Source organism: Colletes gigas, unplaced genomic scaffold (assembly GCF_013123115.1).
Source record: "Colletes gigas isolate AHSC1104 unplaced genomic scaffold, ASM1312311v1 Colletes_gigas_Sc00016, whole genome shotgun sequence".
Lineage (NCBI taxonomy): Eukaryota > Metazoa > Arthropoda > Insecta > Hymenoptera > Colletidae > Colletes > Colletes gigas.
This window is the reverse complement of record NW_025106645.1, coordinates 2,587,420-2,610,964: the sequence shown is the minus strand read 5'-3', so window position 1 is coordinate 2,610,964 and position 23,545 is coordinate 2,587,420. Positions and strand designations below refer to the sequence as shown.

The following is a 23,545-nucleotide window of genomic DNA, read 5'->3' as shown; positions in this document are numbered from 1 at the left end:
AGCTGTTCGATCGTGGTAGCTGTTATCGGCAATCACGATTTCTTTTTGTCCACGTCACCTTTACCCTAGGATTGTTCTTTAATTATATTCTTTATAGCAATTGGTTCCATTTCATCTTTTAAAAAATACATTATTCTATTTAATCAGAGCAAAAAACTGGATAAATCGATACTGAAGGACATTGTTAATAAAATTAATGGAATAAATAGAAACTTTTAAAATTGAACTTTCTTCTCACGATATTCAAATAGTAAAAATTCTATTTCAAGACTGAAATTCTTAATGAATATTTCTTGATGAATATTTCTATTTCAAATATTTCGTTTTCGTTCAGGAACTGAAAATATAATTGAAGAAATAATTTCAAGTAAAAATGACGTAGATCCTAGTGTGCTGATTACCGATTGTAATTATATTATAGCAATATGCTGCTACGATCCGAATCATCGGTGCAATTGTATTAGCGTGGCCAGGTTTTTTCTTCAGATGTACACCCGTTGACATAAATTTGTTCCATCGTAAAGGTAAATGGCTCAGTTCTCGATATAAAGACTCGTAACAATAATTATGCATAAAATAACGATTTACCTTGTACTTGGAATGTTTTGGAGAATTATTTTATCCAATAAAAATGTGTCTATGTAAATATACAAGAGATTGATTACATAAGTATATTATCGAATCAAATTTTAGTCTTTGAAACTATAAGGTATTAAAAACAGCTCATTTTATGAAAAATGTATCATTACTCTTTTCCTAAGAAAATAAAACATTAAATTCCATCAACTGTTTATTAATATGCAAACTTTAAGAAATTTTACATTTCAAGTTCCATATAGTATCGTGACTTTCGTTTCATATAAACCGGGCAGAGATTAGGTGTTTTAAAGTTAAAAGTATCGTGAATCGAGCTATACCTGCCATTACGATGAAAGAATCTACGTCATCGTGTGAACGAATACACCAATTTACGATACTCCGAATCACATTTGGCTTCCAAATAATTCTTATTCTTATACTTATACTGGCAATCTTTCGTCTCAACCGTACACGTGGAAAGAAAACCGATAGATAACAGCTTTTCGCGGTATACTTTATCGATCTAGCAAGGGAATCGTGCTACGTTTCTTAGCATCGTAAAAATTTTTATCAATCGGTCGAAGCGAGCGGAAATTCGTTAACGCTTTCCTCGCATAATGCACACGGGAAGGCATAAGTCGCGCGTCTCGAACACGGTTGCAAAATATTCCTTGCGATTCACGACGAAAGAACACGTGTTTGTATTATTATTCTTTTATTACTGCACCATTAAGCTTCGTATCACCGTTCTAATTCGATGGGATAAAGGTCTGTGTCATGCGATGTGACTTCACCTTTTTTTTTATTTGTTAGCGTGCATGCGGCTTGAATTATATGTGCTGTGTCTATCTGTGTATAGGATGCGTTACACGTACAACGAAACGCTTATAGGTACAGGGTATCAATGAAAATCGAGGATCCAGCGTTAAAGTAAAAATCACTTACACAAACGTACGTTGACACAATTTTTAATTCAGTTTTATCCTTAAAGTAAAATTCGTGGCTTCGTATATCTTTTATCTTCCCTTTTTTAATTTTAATAAATAATACTCAAACAAGACGCACATATTTTATAACAAAAGGATAGAAATAATAGCACTGCATCGTAGAAGAAATTGTGTATTAAGGACACTCGTCTACGATTTATAAACATAGAATCTACGTTTCCATACTATTTTTACAACAAGTGTCCTCGATTTTATTCACATCTTGTACGTTCAACATGGGTTGACAGCGTCGGCAGGAATGATTCTAATCTTAAACACTCGAGAAACATTACAAAAACAGATTCTACAAGGATTCTTTTAATACTCCAGGAATGTTGTTTAATCGTGTATCTATTTACAGTTCCAGTAGAAAAATTAAAGCAAACATCTTAAAAGAATTTCTAGAAAGTTTCAAAATTTTATTGCATCGACGATCTTCAGTTGAGGTCGAAATAAATTGCAAAACAATTTAACGCAGGAAGGGACGTCTTTTAATCCCGCGCGAAAACGTTCGAAATATTCGAGGCGGGAAGGAAAATGCATCGACCGTGTGTTTTAGAGTTTATTGTCGCACGTTACGTCGGCGAAAAGAAAATTCTGCAACGAGTTTGTCGATTCGTTTTCCAGCAGTGCAAACAAGACGGCTGTTTGTTTCCATTGCGTCGCGTTTACGAATTTCCGGGTAAGGAAATAATTTTTGTAGAAGGACGAGGGCGTTTTAAAACCCTTTTCGCAGCGTTTGTCGCGCAAGATATCTGCGGTTGAATCATCCCTGCGTCAACCCTGTTCTACGGTGTATGCATACGTGTTGCTGTTTTATTTTCGCATCAGCCTGCAAAAGCAACGAAACGAACGCTCGTGTTCGCAACCCGGGAATTTACGCTCGCCCGCTGTCGCGATCGCCACTCGAATTCTTCTGACGTCGTTTTCCTCTCCGACGCGCGATTGTTTCCTGAATTTCGATGGTACGCGACAAACGCCGCCAGGTTTTTACGTTCGCGAGCACAGGATCGGCGTTAAAACGCTCTAAAATGAAACTCCACTCGAGTTTCTAGGCCCTTTTTCGATCGTTCCCCCTTTTTTTCCAACCATTTTCCCTATTTTCTTATTTCGTTTCATCGTGTCTCGCCTCCCGTTTCGTGACTTTGCTTCTCCGTTCCTGCCACTTGACAGTTTTACTCTCGAGAATGAGAAACGCAAGATAACGGACGACAATTAAAAATACGGAAAGTTATTTATTCGATCGAACGGTATGAAATTTGAAATTCTAATTATTGATTTCACGAACCAGGGATGGAAAAATTTTTTCTCAATGACACTTGTCGAGAGCAGAACTGTTTAGTGCAGATATCGGGCGAAAATACAACGCTTACAGTAAATAAAAATTCTAATGTTAAAGTAGAAATTAGTTTACAACGAACGAAAGTATTTAGAGTAAATAGTGCATTCGGTATATCGTTCTTTTATTTCCTATAAATTGCGGGTGTAGTGTACCGGACTAATTGTTATTAATTATGAATCCCGAGCGCTCGATAATGATGCTTAATGTAGAACAGGTATAATATCATTGGTCGTTGATTCAACGATAATTATATCTTTAGTCGTGATTAAATTAGTCGTTTAATGGAGTAGTAATGAAAATAGTAAACATCTTTTATGGGTTTATTAAATTACTAACCATAAAATTCAACGATTTTTGAAGATTTTTGAACAGATATTAGAGGAGATAAAATGGTTTCATTCATAAAGGGATATCGTCTTCGAACGAAACGATTTAGAAATGAAAACTACCCTTCGAAGACTCTGTAAAGAATCACAATTTTTGGGTTATATCGAAATTCTTTGCCATTGTCGAACCTTTTGAAATTCAATTCGTCCTGAATGGAAGTTCGCGATTTAACCGTGTGTTCTTACATCCGTGTTGCACAGTATGGGGACGAAGGCTATAAAACGTCGTTCCGTTATGGGGAATTTTATGGATTTAGGATCCTCGTGTTCCATCCGCGCTTTCCTTTGGTATCTTCCTTAAGCACTTAATGCGGCGAGCCTAGAATATGACGTTAATGCGGAGTTTATGTTGGCGGCCCCGAAAACAGATTTGAAAACTGATGCTGACCCAGTTTCGTCATTCGTGCACGGAAACTCGTTTCATTTTCGACGTGGCCGTCCAGGCGGGGGTGGTTCCTACGTGTACATAAAAAAAACTCGATAAACTTCTAGGGGATGCGCGGGTTTATTGTCGCGGGTTTTGTTTTAGTCTCTCGTAAAATAAAGAAGGATTCTTTTTTTTTTTATTTTTCTTTGTCGGAATCCGTAGTCGGCGTTTGCAACGACACGGCAAAAAATCGTTGAGAATCGACTTCGATGGTCTTTCGTTAATTAATTCGAGGAACATCTAAAGAGCGACGGTTTATTTATTCGATCGAGATTCTGACGTTTCTTTCGGCGCCAAAAGAATAATTCGGTATTTAATTTCGTTGTTTTTGCGTAAAAATTGTCACACGCGACTAGGGCAATTATAAATTGTTTTTGCGTCGCTTAAATGATGGATTCTAGCAATTTGCGACGTCATAGATGCTGATTATTAATTCATGACACATTCTGTGCCGCTATCTGGATTATGCATTACTGCGATCTATATCGAACGTATGGGGGATACGAAGTTTCGAAATAAAATGAACTTTGTACGGGACGAGTAACCGTATCGCTTAAATATTGTAAACTATTCGTCGCGTGAAAATTTAAATGGTATAGTTGTGTGTCTAGAAACTAGTTTTTAAAAAATAGTTCACTTTTAACCATCGTAGTTTTTAAACAAATTCATTCGCGAGCTTTCCTACGGTTTCAATCTATTTGTATGTTTTGTAATTAATTATTATCGTATCTATCCAACCATTTAACGCGTTAAAAAATCGCTAGAAATTTGTTTGACTAGTTGTAATATCCCACCGAAAGTACAAAATTATTCCTGATAACGGGAACGTCAATAGTTCAGGACAGTAAATCTAGTATGAATCATCGATTCTCTAATTGCACAGTACGCGTCGAATTAATCCTATCACTGTTATCAGAACAGATAGTCTTTCTGTGGATTCCCTCATTATATGCCTATAGACGTTTAATTTTCTATTCAAGATAATCTTCACGCAAGAAAAAGGATTCCTTGTATCCACGATGAATAATTCCATGGAAAGGATTCCAGAATTTCGTGTAATTTTTCCTCCCACGAACGTGTCTAAACAAAATTATTCTTCTCAAAAGATTCACTTATTTATCTGTAAATGTCTACAATTATAGTTGTAGTATTTAATTTTTATATACTACTTCTGAATTGACCACGGTGAAAGGGTTAAATCTCATACTAATCTAACTCTAACATCATATCTTTCCAAGCATACTGAAACCTTTCCGTCTCCCAGCGCAAGTTTACTTTGTTATCAATACTCGAACATAGTTCTTGGTTTACAAACAGACTGCGGATTTTATACAAATATGAAAGATATACGCAAAACGTGACGTTATTTGGCGACGAGAATAAAAATCGTTCCAGATATACCAGTGGACCCTTCGATAAGGGTTATTCTAAACTAGTTAATAGTTTCTCCATTTCTCCAGTTCGAGGCAGAATTACTGTCGGATAAAATTAATCAGAATGCAAAATAAAGCACGTAAATATTATTCGATTTTGCGTACGGTCATATTCGTATTGGCCAGGGACGGGGAATTGGCTCGTATTTGTAATTCCTTAACCCTTCGACCACGGTCGATTTTGACTTGAGCACAAGTCAAAACATACACGATCAACGCCCATAGGCGTTCAATGCACACAGTCGACCGATTGAGCGTCTATAGGCGCTTTTAGTAGTCAAAGGGTTAAGAAAACTGTCCTCTCCGTACTTTTTCTACTTTATTCATACGTAGAAAATCTGGAAAACGGATTATTTTGTGTCAACTGTTTTCAATTCCCCCTCTTTGGTGTATCAGTGCACGAAATCGGCAGTGTGTTTGTAAAAAAGAACGATTCGACCGGATGAGAAATGTTGGACGACGGGAAGAAGAGACGACGCTTCGGCGCGACGAGCCTAAATTCCGAAAAGGGAAAAGGGTATAGAGGCAGCCCTCGGCTAGAAGTCGTCGAGGCCAGGGAGCTTTTCAGATGGATCCGTGCTCGGAGCCGAGCTGGTGCTCGCTAGTAGGGATAGTGCATGTTGTGTTCGACGTGTGTTGTAATGGGAGGGCACCGGGGGTTCAGTCTCTGATGATCCAGGTGGCAAAGAAGGCGAGCGTACTGAAGAGGCGGAAGTCGCGGAACCGGATGGACGTGCAGCAGCAGCAGCAACAGTCGTTGCCGCCGGTCACGATATCCGGCGGCGTTTCCAGCGGGGCCGCCGGTGACTCCGGGGGCCAGAACGACAATCAACGGATGGAGAACGAGGGTGACGTTATCTTCTACATAGAGGAGCCGAAGGCAGGCACGCCGAACCGTGCCAGGCGCGACAACCGGTGAGTCGGCCATTGATTTTCTTCTTCGTTAGGCCTCTTTCACACCATCGTGTTTACCGCCGGACCGATGAATTCTAGCAAGGTAAAAGATCCGCTTCGAACGCTTCAACCGGGGGTATTCTGGTCTAGAAAGTCAATTTTTAGATTTTATTTTAATCGAACGAGGTAAAGGACTGATTTATACAACATATATTCATTACCATTTCATGTATAACAAATGTCTAAGGTAAAAGACTCAACACTTGGGTGTTTTAGAGGGGTATTCTGGATTAGAAAGTCAATTTTTATATTTTGTTTTGTTTTTTAACACTAGAACTATCAAAGCAGTCAAAATGACCCATTCGTAATTTCTAATAAGACTTGTAACAAAATTCAACTGAATTTTTGAAAGTTTACTGTAATTTTCTATAAGAGAATGAATATACATTTATTTCCATTGCATCATATATTTTTTCATGTATCTAGTGTTTTAATTTCTTTGGTACAAATAAATTCACTATAATTGTCGGTAGTTCTAGTGTTACATTGTAAGACTTTCTTGTATGATTTTTAGAAAATATAACAATTCGTTATGATTTTATGTAAATAATATGTTGGAGCTAAAGGACCCAATAGTTGGTCGTTTAAGGGGGTATCCTGGTCTAGGAAGTCAATTTTTATATTTTGTTTTGTTTTTTAAATTGTAAGACTTTTTTGTATAATTTTTAGAAAATATAACAATTCGTTATGATTTTATTTAAATAGTACAATATTGGAGGTAAAGGACCCAATAGTTTAAGGGGGTATTCTGATCTAGGAAGTTATTCTTATATTTTATTTTAATCGTAAAACACGTATGATTTATAGAACTCATACTCATTACGTTTCATGTATAATAAATGTCTGAGGCAAAGGACTCAATACTCGAACATTTTAGGGGAGTATTCTGGACTAGAAGGTCAATTTTTACATTTTGTTTTCTTTTTTAAATTGTATGACATTGTTGAATGATTTTTACAAAATACGTTCATTACGATTGTATTTAAATAATATGTTCAAATTAAAAGACCGATACTTGGATGTTCTAGGGGGCATTCAGGTCTAGAAAGTCAATTTTTACAATTTATTTTGATTTTATAAATCGTAATCACACCTGTATGATTTTTAAAACACATATTCATTACCATTTACCATGTACAATAAATATCTGACGTAGAAGACTCAATACTTGGACGTTTTAGGGTATTCTGGCTTAAAAATTCAATTTTTACAATTTATTTTGTTTTTAAAAATCGTAGTTACACTTGTATGGTTTTTAAACCATTATATGTACATACGTTATATTTTTCCAATTGGAAATAATGAGTAAATGTAATTGACAATTGTAATGTAATTATATACATATATAATTATATATATAATGTTGTAATTGTAATTGTAATGAACAAATGTAAAATAGTATCTTGATTAGTATAAACAATGGCTGTTTCGAGAACCACGATGAATGAAAAATGTGGGCAGTTAAAAATGTCGGACACGTGACTCATTCTATACAGGATGTTCGGTCACCCTTGGGAAAAATTTTTGTAGGAGATTCTAAAGGCCAAAATAAGACAAAAATCGAGAATACCAATTTGTTTATTGAGGCTTTGTTAAAAAGTTATTAACGTTTAAAGTTCCGCATTTACTGAATTTTTTTCTCGAAAATGCGCAGGATTTTGGGGGTATGTCTATTAACCAAAAATGATTGTAATTGACCCCCTCAACCGAAAATAATTTTCCCAGAACGATTTGAAATTTTTTAATTTTCTCGAAAAATTTGTTACCTTCCTGAATTTTTTTCTCGAAAGTGCATAGGATTTCGAGGGTATGTCTTTTGGCCGAAAATGATTGTAATTGACCCCTGCAACTAAAAATAATTTTTTTTAGAACGAATGAAATTTTTTAATTTTGTAGAAAACTTTCACACATACTCGAATGTTTTTCTCGAAAGTGCGTCGGATTTCGTAGGTATGTGTATTCATAAAAAATAATTGTAATTGACCCCCGCAATCGAAAATAATTTTTCTGTGAATGATTTGAAATTTTTTAATAACTTTTTAACGAAGCCTCAATTAACAAATTGATATTCTTGATTTTCGTCTTACTTTGGTCTCTAAAATCTCCCATTAAAATTTTTTTCAGGGTTGGCCGAACACCCTGTGTAACACGTTTTAAAATCGTAAAGCGAATCCAGCTTGCTCGAATGAAATTTAAAACTAACCATTTTCTAACCAGATTAGATAATGACGTGCAATAAGACTCTCAGTTATCAGATCCGGTGCTTATCGGATAGGTGAAAAACGGTGGTGTAAACGAGGCCAGTTAGCGTTTAGCAAGGTGTCGGGTTGCAGCGGAGCGGCTAAATTGAAAAAAAAAGGAATTTAGATCAACGAATTGCAATGGAAATTACGTTTCCTTGCACCCGGAATAGAAGGAGAGTTTAGAAAGTTGAAACTTCGAAATGAGTTTCGTTTGAATTTTCAACTCCGACCGCAGGTTTTATCTTAGACAGTCAGATACTTACGAATAGTCGGGGGCAATTTGCATATTTCCAATCTCCGAAGACAATTAACTCTTCGTTGATTAAGCTTGAAAAGTTTACGAGGAATTTTCCTCCCGATAGAAAGACGTGGGGGAGAATTTAAATGTTGATACAATGGGAATATAATTTTGACAGATTTTTACCTGGTCGTGGATCTTCAGAATTTAGTGAAAAAATCATAGTTGTATCTGTACGAAAAAAAAATTTAGATTATTTATAAATCTCCTGGTAACCCGACATTCTATCTAGATCTTGAAGTGTCAGTAATAAAATAAGTAACCTTAATACAAAACTGCCTTATAGTATTAAGTACTTCTCAGTGTATGCAAAGCATGCATGAGCATCTATTTTAATAATCAAAAATAAGATACATTTACAGACGAATCGTAAGTCGTAAATTAAAAGTTTCAGAAGAAGTTTCTCAAAAATGTATTCAACGTGTGCATTAGCATGCTTGGTGGATTTAAAATCTTTGAAGCTGGAAGCTTTCAAGGCCTCGGTTCTTGCAGTTTATACAGTATCAATATCAATGCATATCATATACAATATTGATGTGTCCTCAGATCCTCGTTGAAGCTAGCTGCAATGCTGGCGAAATACCGAAACGCTTTTCCAAAAGACACTCGATAGTCTCGAACGATACAAACAGTATCGAGCCTTGTTTCTCCTTTTTATCAATTTAACAAACTTTATTCAGGGGAACTATTATCAACGGATGGGCGACATTTTTTCGATAAAAGTGAGTTTAAACGCGATACAATTCGAACTATGTTTATATATTCACAATCAAAGGACGATCTTTTAAGAAAATTGCTTCCTAAGTGTAAAGTAATATTCTTTTATTAACGGTGTGATTTCAATTATTACTACAACAGAAATTATAAACAACTAGGTCCAACTACGTCAAACGATAGACAACTTACAGTCCATTGTTCAGATTTTGTGTGAAAATTATTTATTTATCGTGGAGCACTGTGTTTGGTTAAAAAAAAAGTGTCTCTGCGTTTATCGAAAAATTTTGACGTTTAAAAATAAATTACCGAATTTGCTGAACCCTTTAACCAGCAAAAGGGATAATCTCCTTAAAGTTAGGGAAGCACTTCAGTTTCGAAATATAATCCAAAGTTGCTAGGAATGGACTTCCCAGAACGAATTTATTTTCTCTCCAGTTTTCGCGCATTATTCGGTCCGCGACAGCCGGGAAAGCATCAAGTACGAGCGCGCCACGAACAGAGACGCGAATTCTCGACGGGAAAGAGTTGCAAATAATTTGCATGCTCCTCGACGAAGGCGTCTGGAGTTCCATTTGAAGTTTTACGATGTACGCTAACTCTAAACGCGACTATAGCCATCCTTCGATCTCGCTGGACGACGAAAGATTTCCCGGGAAACTTTACCTCGCCAGGGAAAGAAAATGTTCCTCGACGTCAATTTCGGACCAATTCGTTTGAAACTACATACGAATTACATTGCTCGAAGTATCCATTAAAAGGCAACCATAGTTGGTACGAGCATATCTTCATTTTTACTTTCAAAGCTTACGAGGGCGGTCCGATAAGTACTTAGCCTACAAAAGAAAAACAAAAATTTTGGAAAAGTGGCGATTTATTTTTCTACATAGTCTCCTTTCAGCTCGATACACTTGACCCAGTGATGCTCCAACTTCTTTAACCCGTCTGAAAAATACGTTTTCTGGAGGTCTGCAAAGTAGGCCTCCGTGGCGGCGATAACCTCCTCATTCGACTCAAATTTCTGCCCGGCAAGTCACTTTTTCAAGTTTGGAAACAAAAAGAAGTCGCACGGGGCCAAATCTGGAGAATACGGTGGATGAGGCAGCAGTTCGTAGCCTAATTCGACCAATTTGGCCTTGGCGACAGCGGAGGTGTGAGCCAGTGCGTTGTCATGGTGGAAGAGCACTTTTTTCTTCACCAAATGGGGCTGTTTTTCCTGCAATTCGGCGTCGAATCGGCCCAATAATCCGGCATAGTAGATCCCTGTGATCGTTTTGCCCTTGTCCAGGTAGTCGATGCAGATCACACCTTTTGAATCCCAAAAAACGGTGGCCATTACCTTTCCGGCCGATAGGACAGTCTTCGCCTTCTTCGGAGCACGTTCGCCGGGTGAAGTCCACTGTTTCGACTGTTCCTTGGTCTCTGGTGTGTACCACTGGATCCATGTTTCATCGACGGTCACGAAACGATGCAGAAACTCCTTCGGATTGCGCCTAAACAGCATCAAACACTGCTCTGAAGTGGTCTCACGGTTGCGCTTGTTGTCCGGAGTAAGCAAACGCGGCACCCATCGCGCCGACAGCTTTCTCATGCCCAATATTTCATGCAGGATATGACCCACGCGGTCTTTTGAGATGCCTACTGTCTCAGCTATCTCGCGCACCTTCAATCGTCGGTCTGCCAATACGAGATCGTGAATTTTTTTCACATTATCCTCCGTGGTAGCCGTTTTCGGGGCACCTGGACGTGGCTCATCAAAAACTGACGTGCGACCACGTTGAAACTCGTTAAACCAATTTTTGACGGTCGCCATCGAAGGAGAAGAGTCACCGTACACAGCATCCAAGCGCTCTTTGATTTCGCTGCGCGATTTCCCTTCCAAAAACAAGAATCGAATCACCGACCGATATTGCTCTTTTTCCATTTTTCTAAAATACGCGGACACACCCGCTTCCACACGCGGTCAAAACAAAACTACGAGTCCGATTCGGCTGAAATTTTGACAGTAACTGTCTACAAGAATGTACTACACGATAGTAAATTTCTCTTGCCATCGTGGCGACCATCGGGTGGTGAGGCTAAGTACTTATCGGACCGCCCTCGTATATGGAATTCAAGTTTTATTATTCTTCGTTTATCGAACATTTGTATCGTTTTGAATGACGTTTCCTTTCAATACAACTATTAAAGTTGCAAATATATTGTATTTTTAATTTTAAATGGGCTCTCTTCGGCATAACATCTTCCTTATGTGAATTTTAATTATCCATTGGAATTTTGGAAAGTTTCTGAAAAATTTAGTGCATGTAATATTTATCTTATCAGATTTCTCGAATGACCGTGGAATATGATACTCATATGATAGATTTATTGTACATTGGTCCATAGTCGTTTGGACATCAGCATAGTTGAAGGAAAGAGGCTTTTATTGACTAAATAGATTACGAGAGAATGTAGACACATTATAGTCAGGAACAGTAGAACCTCGATAATTGCAAGAAAACGAATTGTGAGAAATCCTGCAGTTATGGAGACTCGTGCAACGATCGAGGTAATAAATTCGATAAGAAGAAGCCCCACTTAGACAGTAAGTATATTTTCACTATCTAAGATCACTGCTACTTGTATCTTCCACCTACAATTTCACTCGTTGCCGAATTCCTACTATGTCCACTTGTCGACACTGTGCAATAAACGATAATTCCTATGCAATTATCGAGGATTTACCGAGGTTTTACTGTAGCTAGCAACGAGGAATTAGGAAATCCCGAAAGCAGTTATAGTCAGTTAAAAATCAGTCGATATTCAGTTAGCATAGGATCCACTAACATTATAAAAAATTGTTTCAACTTTTTTGATCGATCTTTTATCACACAAACATTCTCGATCATTTTGAAGCGCACATAATATACGATATAATCAATTTTTTTATATCTACACACTTTAACTTTGATTGTTAATCATCACAGTTACGTTTTGAATGTTTCCCAATTTAAAAGAATGTTTCGTCACTTTTTCTCTTTTTTATTTCGTAATATTGCTTACATACTTTCCTTATAATTTGTTTTTTATATTTTCTCAATTTCAGTATCGATCGTTTCCAATTATTAAAGATTGTTTATTCTACATGACACGTATTTCACGCTTTGTAACACTTTACACGACCTGAATTTTAATTATGCCGTAATCGATCTACAATAATCGAAACACAACAACGATACGAGGCGTACGTACGAACGAGCTCCATTTAATTTGAAATAAATAACGAAATAATTTTGTTGCCTCTTTGCAGAAGTTTCGACGAGCTTAATTATTTTTATCGAACGTTCGAGTCAATACAGATAAACTTTAAATGAAAGAAATTGGTAGAAATCATGTTGGGACTAAGAAACGTGGTTGCTAATTGTATTTTTCTGAAAGAGTATCGCGACGTTTTATCAGCATTGCACTCACCAGCTTCATCGAGTGTCTGAGAACGCACTGTTATTGTATCGAACTAATGTACTATCGTTCACTGAGAAACTTGGTGCTTCGAAAGCTCCAAAATGATACGCAGAGTGATTCAACGTGTGCCAGACGAGTGGTATTTCCCGTTTGGCGAAAGGTAAAGAGCCACGGTGGAAAATGTTGAATGATATAGTAAGGTGTATATGTCCGCGTCGTCTCTTTTCATGTAAATGCAACGATGCATCTGCATAATGCAATTGCACTCTATTTAAAGACATTCAAGTATCTCCTTTTGCCGTACAACGTGTTTCAAAACTGATGGCTAACTGTTTAGCCCACGAAATGTCGTACTTTACGATATTACTTGCAATAAACATTATTGTAAAGAAACACTAAAATTATTATTAAAACGTAACGCGAACGTACTCGTTTACTTGTCACTGTTCGTTCGTAGTTTCGAGCTGTGTTTGTGAGCTTTCCAGAAAATTAACGAATAAATTCAGAATATGGACGTAGTGATGAAACTGTCTAAAACAATTTTTAGCGAGATGAATAATTGATTTACGTCGTACTGCCACTTCTGTGATCTTGATGTTCAATCTTGTTAATTGCTCTAGAGAAAACGCTGAAAGTCGGCTGTCATTGACCCTGTCAAAACTAACACCAAGATATAAATATCAGAAAGCGATTAAAGAGAAAACCACGATTTTTAATCAAATTTCGCGCGGTCACAGTCGTCTGTTACTCTCCATTGAAAATCCTTGATCTTCGAATCCTCCTTAAATCGATCAATTAACCGAGCAGTGGGGTCGCGAACGCGTCCGATTTCTTCGTCCAGCGTTTCGAAAAGTGGAGCACAACACGTGGAGAATATGCGTGGGAGCCGAGTGGAAAATCTCTGGAAATTTCACCGCGAAATAATAGCTGGTCGGGAAACTTGGGCTGACAGGAAACGTCAGCCGACTGAAGGGCACTTTCTCTAGAGCGGCTTTGAACGTCGAAGGAACTAGTTCTCGAGTTTGGTAGTGTGAGTAGCGTATTTCCGGTTGGCAGGGGAAGCCTCTTCACCTCGCAGACAAGCTCCGTCACGGAGGCCACCAGCGACGAAATTGACATTGATATCGAAGAACCTCAAAGGGTCACCACGTAAGTATACTTTCCCATACGTGATTTTCCTCCTTTCCCGGCCACAGCGCTTTTCGGAATGGGGCGAAAACTTAACACATTCTGCATACGTGTTTCTCTTTTGGAGGATTTACTCTAAGTGTACGATGTTTCGAAGAAAGTAGATCCAATAATTTCATTTTCTATTAGGTTGCTGCGTATGAGGTCTGTGGTTCCATTCATATTACAATGTTTAACATTTCTCTTAACTCTGGCTTTCAAATTCTTCGCGAACACTAACTTCAATTGTCAAACGAAAGTACAAAGTTATCACGTTGTATATACTAATTAATAAATGGGCAGAATTAATGCAGCAACCTAACAGTTCGAGATGCTGAGGATTTCCCCTATTTTAATATTGATTATACGAATATTTTTTTCATATTACTATAGTATGTATCGAGTGGTAAATTCAATGTTTTAAAATTTTTTTGTCAAAGCTACTTCCACAATTACATGCACGTGTCTTTTGTATTGTGTATAAGAGAAACAACCCTCACATATGTCACAAAAGATCGATTTTTGTTGTAAAAAATTAGCAGTACGAATACTGCATTTAAAAGCTGAAGGGTTAATATTAATAATTGTATGAGCACGCTTTCTCGTTCGTAATTTTCACGCTTTCATCGGAGTATTTCATCCCCTTACAATTTTGCACTATTTTCTGCACGAGTTATTTTCATTCGGTAAGATTAAAAGTATAGTATTACAAGGAAAGTTGTCATGGAAATTGTATTTATTACCTTGCATGATTTCCCATTCTTCGCCGTCGATGATTCATTGCATTTATAGTGTGTAAATTCAAATATAATTTTCTGTATCTCAAAAACCCATCCATCGAACAATATAATGATTAAAAATGTGTCATTTACCCCCAGGGAGCATTAAAGAAAAAATAAATTTTTTTAAATAAGTCAGACACCAAATATTATATTTACTTGGTATAAAGTGAACAATTATTTTATTCTCGCGGAGCACAGTTTGGCGATTCGTTCAGTTTAAAATTTAATATTTATTTCTATAGAAGCTATTTCTTCGTCAAGATATGTAAAAAAACTTGTTTGAAGGCATAGCCTTTGAAAGAATATCTTTAGAATTTCTCCGAGTTAAAGTCGTGTCTTTATTTCTGTTCGAGCTAATTACTCTTTTGGGAACAGAACAGACTGCGTAATTTATAAACCGTGGCTTTGAAAAACATACCTTGGGAATTTCTTCTGAATTAAAATTTTGTATTTGTTTTTGCGAGAGAGTCGGGGAACATAAAGAATTCACTCGAGAAATACAGCTATGAAAACATAGTTCACGCCGTTTCATTAATTAAGCAGATTATATAGTTTCAGAATTTTAATTATGCGGCTGATCAAGTTTTCCGTTTTTAATTATCAGTTTTTTCCAGTCGCTTTTTTACGAAAATTTAATTTACTGCTTTGCATGCTTTCGTTACGATTGTAAACAGAAATTTTAAATTATCCGAGATATTTCGCTTTTCGCGTACATGTGAAACGTGAAAAAATTTTTCCTACTTGGCACAGGCGCAGCCTGCATACTCAGGAATTTTTACGGGATTTTAAAAGATTGAAATTTTTTTCCTATTTTCAGTGCCTCCTTTGTTATCCGTCAGTTTTTAAATTGAATTTCAATGTTTCTCATAGCAATCTGGAATGCAAAGTTCCACGATTGTTTCCAAAAAAGTGAACTAAAGCTAATAAATAACGTTTAAAATCATTTTCTATCAAATATTGGCTATAAAGCATGAACTCTATCTAAAATTCCTTTCATTATAAAATAGTTTTCCTATACAGGGTGTTCGGCCATCCCTGGAAAAAATTTGAATGAGAAATTCTAGAGGCCAAAATAAGACGAAAATCAAGAATACCAATTTGTTGATGGAGGCTTTATTAAAAAGTTATTAACGTTTAAAGTTCCGCCCTTACTGAATTTTTTTCTCGAAAATGCGCAGGATTTCGGGGGTACGTCTATTCACCAAAAATGATTATAATTGTCCCCCGCAAGTGAAAATAATTTTTCCAGAAAGATTTGAAATTGTTTTTTTCATCGAAAAAAGGCACCTAATTAGATTTTTGGTAAGGAATTTTTTTCTCGAAAGTGCGTAGGATTTCGAGGGTATATGTAATGACCAAAAATGATTGTAATTAACCCCCGCAATCAAAAATAATTTTTCCAGAACTATTTGAAATTTTTTTTTTTGCGTCGAAAAATTTCACACCTTCTTGAATTTTTTTCTCAAAAATGGATAGAATTTCGGAGGTATGTGTAATGACCAAAAATGATTGTAATTGACCCCCGTAGATGAAAATAGTTTTTCCAGAACGATTTGAAATTTTTGAATTTAATTGTTAATAACTTTTTAACGAAGCCTCCATCAACAAATTGGTATTCTTAATAAACAACGTTTACAATAGTCAATGTAAATTTACAATGCGTTTACGCGCAAGCATGTGGTTGCTCATTTTATTAAATAGAATGCTATACATTTTACTAATCGACACAATTATTCCAACAAAGTAGAAGCGAAGGGAGCACATTACACAAAGTGGGTAATGTTTCCTACAGACATTTAGTTATAGGGAAACTGTGTCTAGGTAAATTAGGTGAACAGGAAAACAGACTAGTACTAACGTTAAAATACTCAAAAACTTTCTCCCATTGTAATTACCAGCTTAATGCGATCATTAAGTTGGATTAATCGCATGACAAGATATTCCAACTTCATAGAATTGTCTCAGATTTATCTTTATTTGTTACATAGTCGAAATTAATGAAACTTCCACCAGATAAATTATAAATCAGTTATGCTTTTCAACCACAATAAATTTCTAAAAAATCGTACTTTTTATGTGATACAGATCCCGAGCAACACGACTCGTCGCCATCATTTTTAAACTACTTTAGGGATTTTAGTAACTTCGTCTACTCGTAGCTTAGAAGCACGAACTTTCTAATCTCGCCCTCAGAAGGTATCGAATTAGACATCAATTTCTTAGCTTTGCTTGCACGTTTCTCGAATCCTTTCCAGTTTCCAACTTGCAAGACCAACTGTGAGGAAATTGCTGAATTTCCGCGCTCGTCATTCGCAGCTACTCACCTGTACCCCAGGGTGTCCGTTAAATACGAGTGGACACGTTGCTTTCCCTTAGAATTCAGTCATTTAATATCCGCGACTAGATTCTTCCCTATCAACACAACTTTAAACAAATACGACACAGTCAGGAAATTGTTTTGATATAGATAAAATAGTATTAAAAGAAGTTTCTACATTTTCTGAGGGCACATTTAAATATACAGAGCTTAAATTCTATAGCAAAATATTAATTATATTTGAAGATTTAAATCGTTTTTTCTCGAATATACGTAGCATCTTTTCTCGTCTCTTGAAAACGAAGAAACTTCGTCGTGGTTGTAACAACATGGAATCGCCTTAAAAAAAAAGAACTTTTAGAAGTCGAGATAAGGAAACAAATATTCGACGAACTATTTGTCAATTTGAAATTTTAAGTGAATATACATAACGTGTTTTCTCGTCGCTTGAAAACGAAGGAACTTCGTCGTGGTTGTAACAAGAAAGATTGCTTTTAAAAAAGAGCCTTTAAGAAGTTTTTAATAGCTTTTTGACTGGCTGTCGTGGGAATATCGTTCGACCATTTTACGCTTACGTCGGGCTAGATAACAACCGGCAAAATCAGGACGTAGGAAAGCCGTAGGAGTCTATATATCTCCATGCAAATTACTTTCATTTTGCATGCGGAATCGATATTACCGGAGGATTTTCGTCTATCACGGGTTCGTACTACACGCTCGAAATGTTCTCAGATGGCAACTTACGGCGTACACTATCGACCAAGTCATTTACTCATTTTTACCACTATTAGAATCGTCAATATACATTGTTGGCTCTTAACCCCAAACCCTCTTTGAAATATAAAAACTACGCAACACGTAAAAGAAAAACTTACCGAATATTTTTAATACAAAATAAAGGCTATTACAACTTTTATAGAAAAAGAAAATATAAGGTCACTGATTGTGAGAAAACACGCTTGAAATCAAGTTTGTCACACGCAAAAAAGAGAAGAAACTTTTAACGAAAATCTGAAAATGATTGATCTGCATCGATAAATGAAAACTAGGAGTCGAGACGAAACACATAAAAGAAAAACATACCAAATATTTTTAGTTCAAAATAAAAGCTACTACAAGTTTCATAGAAAAATAAAATACAAAATCACTAATCGTGAGAAAACACGCTTCAAACCAAGTATGTCAGGCTTAAAAAAAAGAAGAAACGTTTAATGAAAATCTGAAAATGATTGATATTTGAGGAACGATCTGCATCGATAAATGAAAACTAGGAGACGAAACACATAAAAGGAAAATATACCAAATATTTTTAATGAAAAATAAAGGCTATTACAAGCTTCATAGAAAAAGAAAATACAAGATCACTAATCATGAAAAAACACGCGTGAAACCGAGTTTGTCACAGCTTGTAACACGTAGGAAAGAGAAGAAAAGTTAAATGAAATTTTGAAAATGATTGATATGCATCGATAAATGAAAACTACGAGTCGACATGAAACACATAAAAGAAAAACATACCAAATAAAAGCTACTACAAGTTTCATAGTAGAAGAAAATACAAGATCACCAATCGTGAGAGAATACGCTTAAAACCAAGTTTGTCACACGCAGAAAATAGAAGAAAATTTGAATGAAAATCGGAAAATGATTGATATTCGAGGAACGGTCTGCATCGATAAATGAAAACTAGATTTTCAGAAACGATCATCATGGCGCGGCATTGACATTTCCGGGTACCGCGTTCTCGAAAGAGGAACGAAACGTTACCTCGCGGTGGTGGCTCTCGTGAAAGGCTTTTTTTTTCTTGAAAAGCACAGAACGTAAGTGCTTTTTTCACCGGTGCATTACTCAGCTTCACGGACGGCCTACATTCTTTGCAGAGCGCGATACTCGAACCCCTAACACAAAGACAGTCGCGGCCAGATTTTTCTCTTTCCTCTTCTTCGCGACGCATCCCTTGCGTTTGATACTCGAACCGTGTTTCTTTCTTTTAACGTTTTATTTAGCCACGCTTTGCCACGCTTTGCAGTTCTCGTGCGAAATCGTTTCTGAAAAGTAGCTACGATCGCGGTTTTCACGACTACGCCGTTTCAGAATCGCGAATTTCCCTAAAACGTTGCCCTTTTAAGTCCAATCGTATCGAAAGCTCTGTATGATTAGCTGATCTCTTTAAAGGTGTATAAATGTAATTAACTCTTTGCTGTACAATAACGAGTCTAACTCGTCACAAGTTCTTGATGTCAAATTTCACAATCGTAAGGCTACTTACTTGTCAATGACTGTCAAATCAACACATTTTTACATTCATGAGGTACTCGTAAAATAAATCTATTCTTTTCCATGACCATTGTACGTATAAATTCAATAAAAATTATACAGGGTGTTCAGGCACCCATGGAAAAAATTGTAATGGGAGATTCTAGACGTCAAAGTAAAACGAAAATCAAGAATACCAATTTGTTGATGGAGGCTTTGTTAAAAAGTTATTAACGTTTAAACTTCCGCCCGTACTGAATTTTTTTCTCGAAAATGCTCAGGATTTCGGGGGTATGTCTATTCACAAAAAATGATTGTAATTATCCCCTATAACTAAATATAATTTTTTTAGTATGATTTGAAATTTTTTAATTTCGCCGAAAAATTTCAGCATTTACTCGAATTTTTTTCTCGAAAGTGGGTAGGAATTCGGGGGTATGTCTATTCACCAAAAATGATTGCAATTACCCCCCGCAACCTAAAATAATTTTTCCAGAATGATTTGAAACTTTTCAATTTTCAGGGAAACATATCAATGTATGGTTAGACATTATATTTTCAGTAATGAATTTTTTTCTCGAAAATAGTTCGTATTTCGGGAGTATGTCTATTCACCAAAAATGCTTGTAATTGAACCCTGTAACTAAATATATTTTTTTTAGTGTGATTTGAAATTTTTTAATTTTGTCTAAAAATTTCTGTACCTACTCGAATTTTTTTCTCGAAAATAGTTCGGATTTCTGGAGTATGTCTATTCACAAAAAATGATTGTAATTAACCCCTATAACTAAATATAATTTTTTTAGTATGATTTGAAATTTTTTAATTTCGCCGAAAAATTTCAGCATTTACTCGAATTTTTTTCTCGAAAGTGGGTAGGAATTCGGGGGTATGTCTATTCACCAAAAATGATTGCAATTACCCCCCGCAACCGAAAATAATTTTTCCAGAATGATTTGAAACTTTTCAATTTTCAGGGAAACATATCAATGTATGGTTAGACATTATATTTTCAGTAATGAATTTTTTTCTCGAAAATAGTTCGTATTTCGGGAGTATGTCTATTCACCAAAAATGCTTGTAATTGAACCCTGTAACTAAATATATTTTTTTTAGTGTGATTTGAAATTTTTTAATTTTGTCTAAAAATTTCTGTACCTACTCGAATTTTTTTCTCGAAAATAGTTCGGATTTCTGGAGTATGTCTATTCACAAAAAATGATTGTAATTAACCCCTATAACTAAATATAATTTTTTTAGTATGATTTGAAATTTTTTAATTTCGCCGAAAAATTTCAGCATTTACTCGAATTTTTTTCTCGAAAGTGGGTAGTATTTCAGGGGTATGTGTATTCACCAAAAATGATTGTAATTGACCCCTGCAACCGAAAATAATTTTTTTAGAACAATTTGAAATTTTTTTTCCCATCAAAAAATTTCACACCTACCCGATTTTTTTTCTCGAAAGTGGATAGGATTTCGGAGGTATGTGTATTCACCAAAAATGATTGTAATTGAGCCCCGCAACCGAAAATAATTTTTCCAGAACGATTTGAAATTTTTGAATTTAATTGTTAATAACTTTTTAACGAAGCCTCCATCAACAAATTGGCATCCTTGATTTTCGTCTTATTTTGGCCTCTAGAATCCCTCATTACAATTTTTCCCAGGGGTGGCCGAACACCCTGTATAGTACACGTTTGAAGAATTATTTGAAACTAAATCGTACGTCAAGGGTTTAATATGACAAAGTTTCGAAACATAATTAACTTAAGTCGACAGAAGCTCCACACTCTTCGTATTACGTTAGCACAAAGTTGATAAGACCTTTGTTTTAATAACAGCTTAGCATCTGCGTGACATTGAGTATACTAAGTTCGTGCATTAATTCGTTGGCCCTTGGGATCACGGCTTCGTGATTTGTCAAAGTAATTCATTTTTCTTACGACCGTGAACCCAACTGTCGTTTTATGTAATCCCATAGACACTCTATGGCAGTGTTTTTCGAGTTAGGCTATGTGGTTTCTCGTAATTAATAGTGTCAACTCGGAGTACTGAAAGTTCTCTTTACTCAAACACTATCAGTAGCTTTTTTTTTATATATATTTCTTCTAAAAGAGATTTTGTATTTTAAGGACTCTGCTAAAATTATTTCTTCATCGATAGAGAATCCCAAATATTCTAATTTATGCGTGTATGTACTATACGTATACCGTAAGTAGTGCTTATCGACAGTGTTGTTGTTTACGAAAGGAATATCGATTTTCTTATCTCCATCCGTCCAAGGTGCTTGAATAAAATTTGATTTGAATAAGCCCTTGTTCGAGCAAACATTCGTGTGTCCCGCGTATGAAACGATATTCGAATCTACATGAAACTGCACCTAATGTTGCGAGAAAGCGTCTTTGCTCGAGGTAAACTGTGTCGAATCGTAAACAGATGAAGAACGGCCACTTTTCTCGAGAATGTTCTCGTAATTGCTCGTCGAGAGAACATGGGTGGCACGCGTGTCGTTTGAACCGGCTTGAAAAACCGAGAGCCAATAGTGGAGAGTATTTCCATGCAATTCGGAATATCGACAACCAAAGTTGCACGAACAATCGACAGGCGACGCCGTCTTCCATGGAATAACAATTCTTTTACGTTTGGGGCTCGAAAACGTCGTACAGTAGGGTATTTGATCCCGAAAATCTAGTAAAAAATACTTTAAAACGCGGTTGAGCTTCGAACAGCCATCGCTAAAATTCGTTCAACGTTGATGAAACAATTTTAAAGTTTGAATTTTATCGTAGCAACACGAGGGAATTTTGCTGTATAACGTTGAACTGTGGATTTGAAAATTTCTATTTACATTTGGGAAATGCGTTAGATCCTGTTTTAGTCAAATTTTAAGACTTAAAAATTTTTGGTATCAAAGTATCTCCAAATTATCATTGGACGTAAGTAACTATTTTGTTTTTCGACCAACTCGAAATACGTATTTTTATATATTCTCAAGAGCGCGAGAACACTCTGTTTTCGACTAACAGATCGAAGGAAGCAAATGTAACGGAATGATTCGATTTTGGTCCGTGAACAAATTACAAATCGGTTTCTGTTCTTTGCACGCTTGGTACATTAAGTAAAACCTCCCGAAGCAGATGCACAGGAAAATCAATCGTGCCAGATCGTAAATCAACGACAAGAAAACGTGAACACGATAAAAATGATAGTCATTCCGTGATAATGCCCATTCCGAAACGTGCCTGCAGAGATCGGGAGCAACCCAGGCGTGCAGTTCCAACCGGGGAATGAAATTTCGTTGATTTTCAGGTTAACCGAAGCACATCGAAACGCCATAAGGGCGATCAGAAAGATCAAATACTTCGTGGCGAGGAGGAAATTTCAACAGGCCCGTAAACCTTACGACGTTCGCGATGTCATCGAACAGTACAGCCAGGGCCACCTGAATATGATGGTCCGAATCAAGGTGAGTAAATCTTCCTATTAAAATATTTACAAAATGTTTGGGAATTATAGGGATTGTTGAAACTCCTTTGAATACATAGTGTTAAAGGAAATTTTAAAATAAATATGGAAAATAGCATAAATTATAAGTTACGGCATCGTAAAATTCTGACCACTAACGACAAGAACCTTCTGTATACATATACATACTCATTTTCGATTAATCCGTAAATGCATAGTGCCTCAAATATTAAATACTGTCTTTCACTTCTAATTGTGGCATTAACCGTAGTGAAAGCTTTATTGCTTAAAAAAGTAAATTATATTTACTTTTATTATATTTATTTAGCTTAAAAAAGTAAATCGATGCGATTTTCAATATGACATTTAGATTGAGGAATTGTTTTGGCGCGTCTGAAAAAGTTCGTGACAGTTAGGAGTGACAATAAAATAAAATTTTTTTGGAGATTTATTCTTGCTAAAAAGATATTTTGTAGGTAAGTACCTGTATTTTATGCGCTGATAAGCGTCTCTTTTTTTTAAATATGTTGATATTGCACTGGTTTTTTACTTGATTCATCTGATTAAAAAATGATACGGTATGCAGAATGGGAATAGAAATTTTTTTTGTTATTTTGAATAAACCTATATAATAATCCACATGTAATACATTTTTTCGGTTAAAATTAAAGAATCATGCATTTAAGCGTTAAAGAAAAGATCTATAATTCAGTGTTAATCGCACACCGGTTGTATGATCAAAAGGAATC

The 23,545-nt window shown here is 36.0% G+C and overlaps 1 protein-coding gene across 1 annotated transcript in view; it reads left to right on the top strand.

Moving 5' to 3' along the window:
* LOC122400190 (potassium voltage-gated channel subfamily KQT member 1) overlaps nucleotides 1-23,545 on the top strand; it is a 91,780-nt gene that overhangs the window by 52,460 nt on the left and 15,775 nt on the right. Inside the window, exons 11-13 of the mRNA XM_043401518.1 lie at nucleotides 5,818-6,068; nucleotides 13,863-13,955; nucleotides 22,641-22,797. Coding sequence (XP_043257453.1) covers nucleotides 5,818-6,068; nucleotides 13,863-13,955; nucleotides 22,641-22,797 — 501 coding nt within the window. The remainder of the gene's footprint in view (nucleotides 1-5,817; nucleotides 6,069-13,862; nucleotides 13,956-22,640; nucleotides 22,798-23,545) is intronic.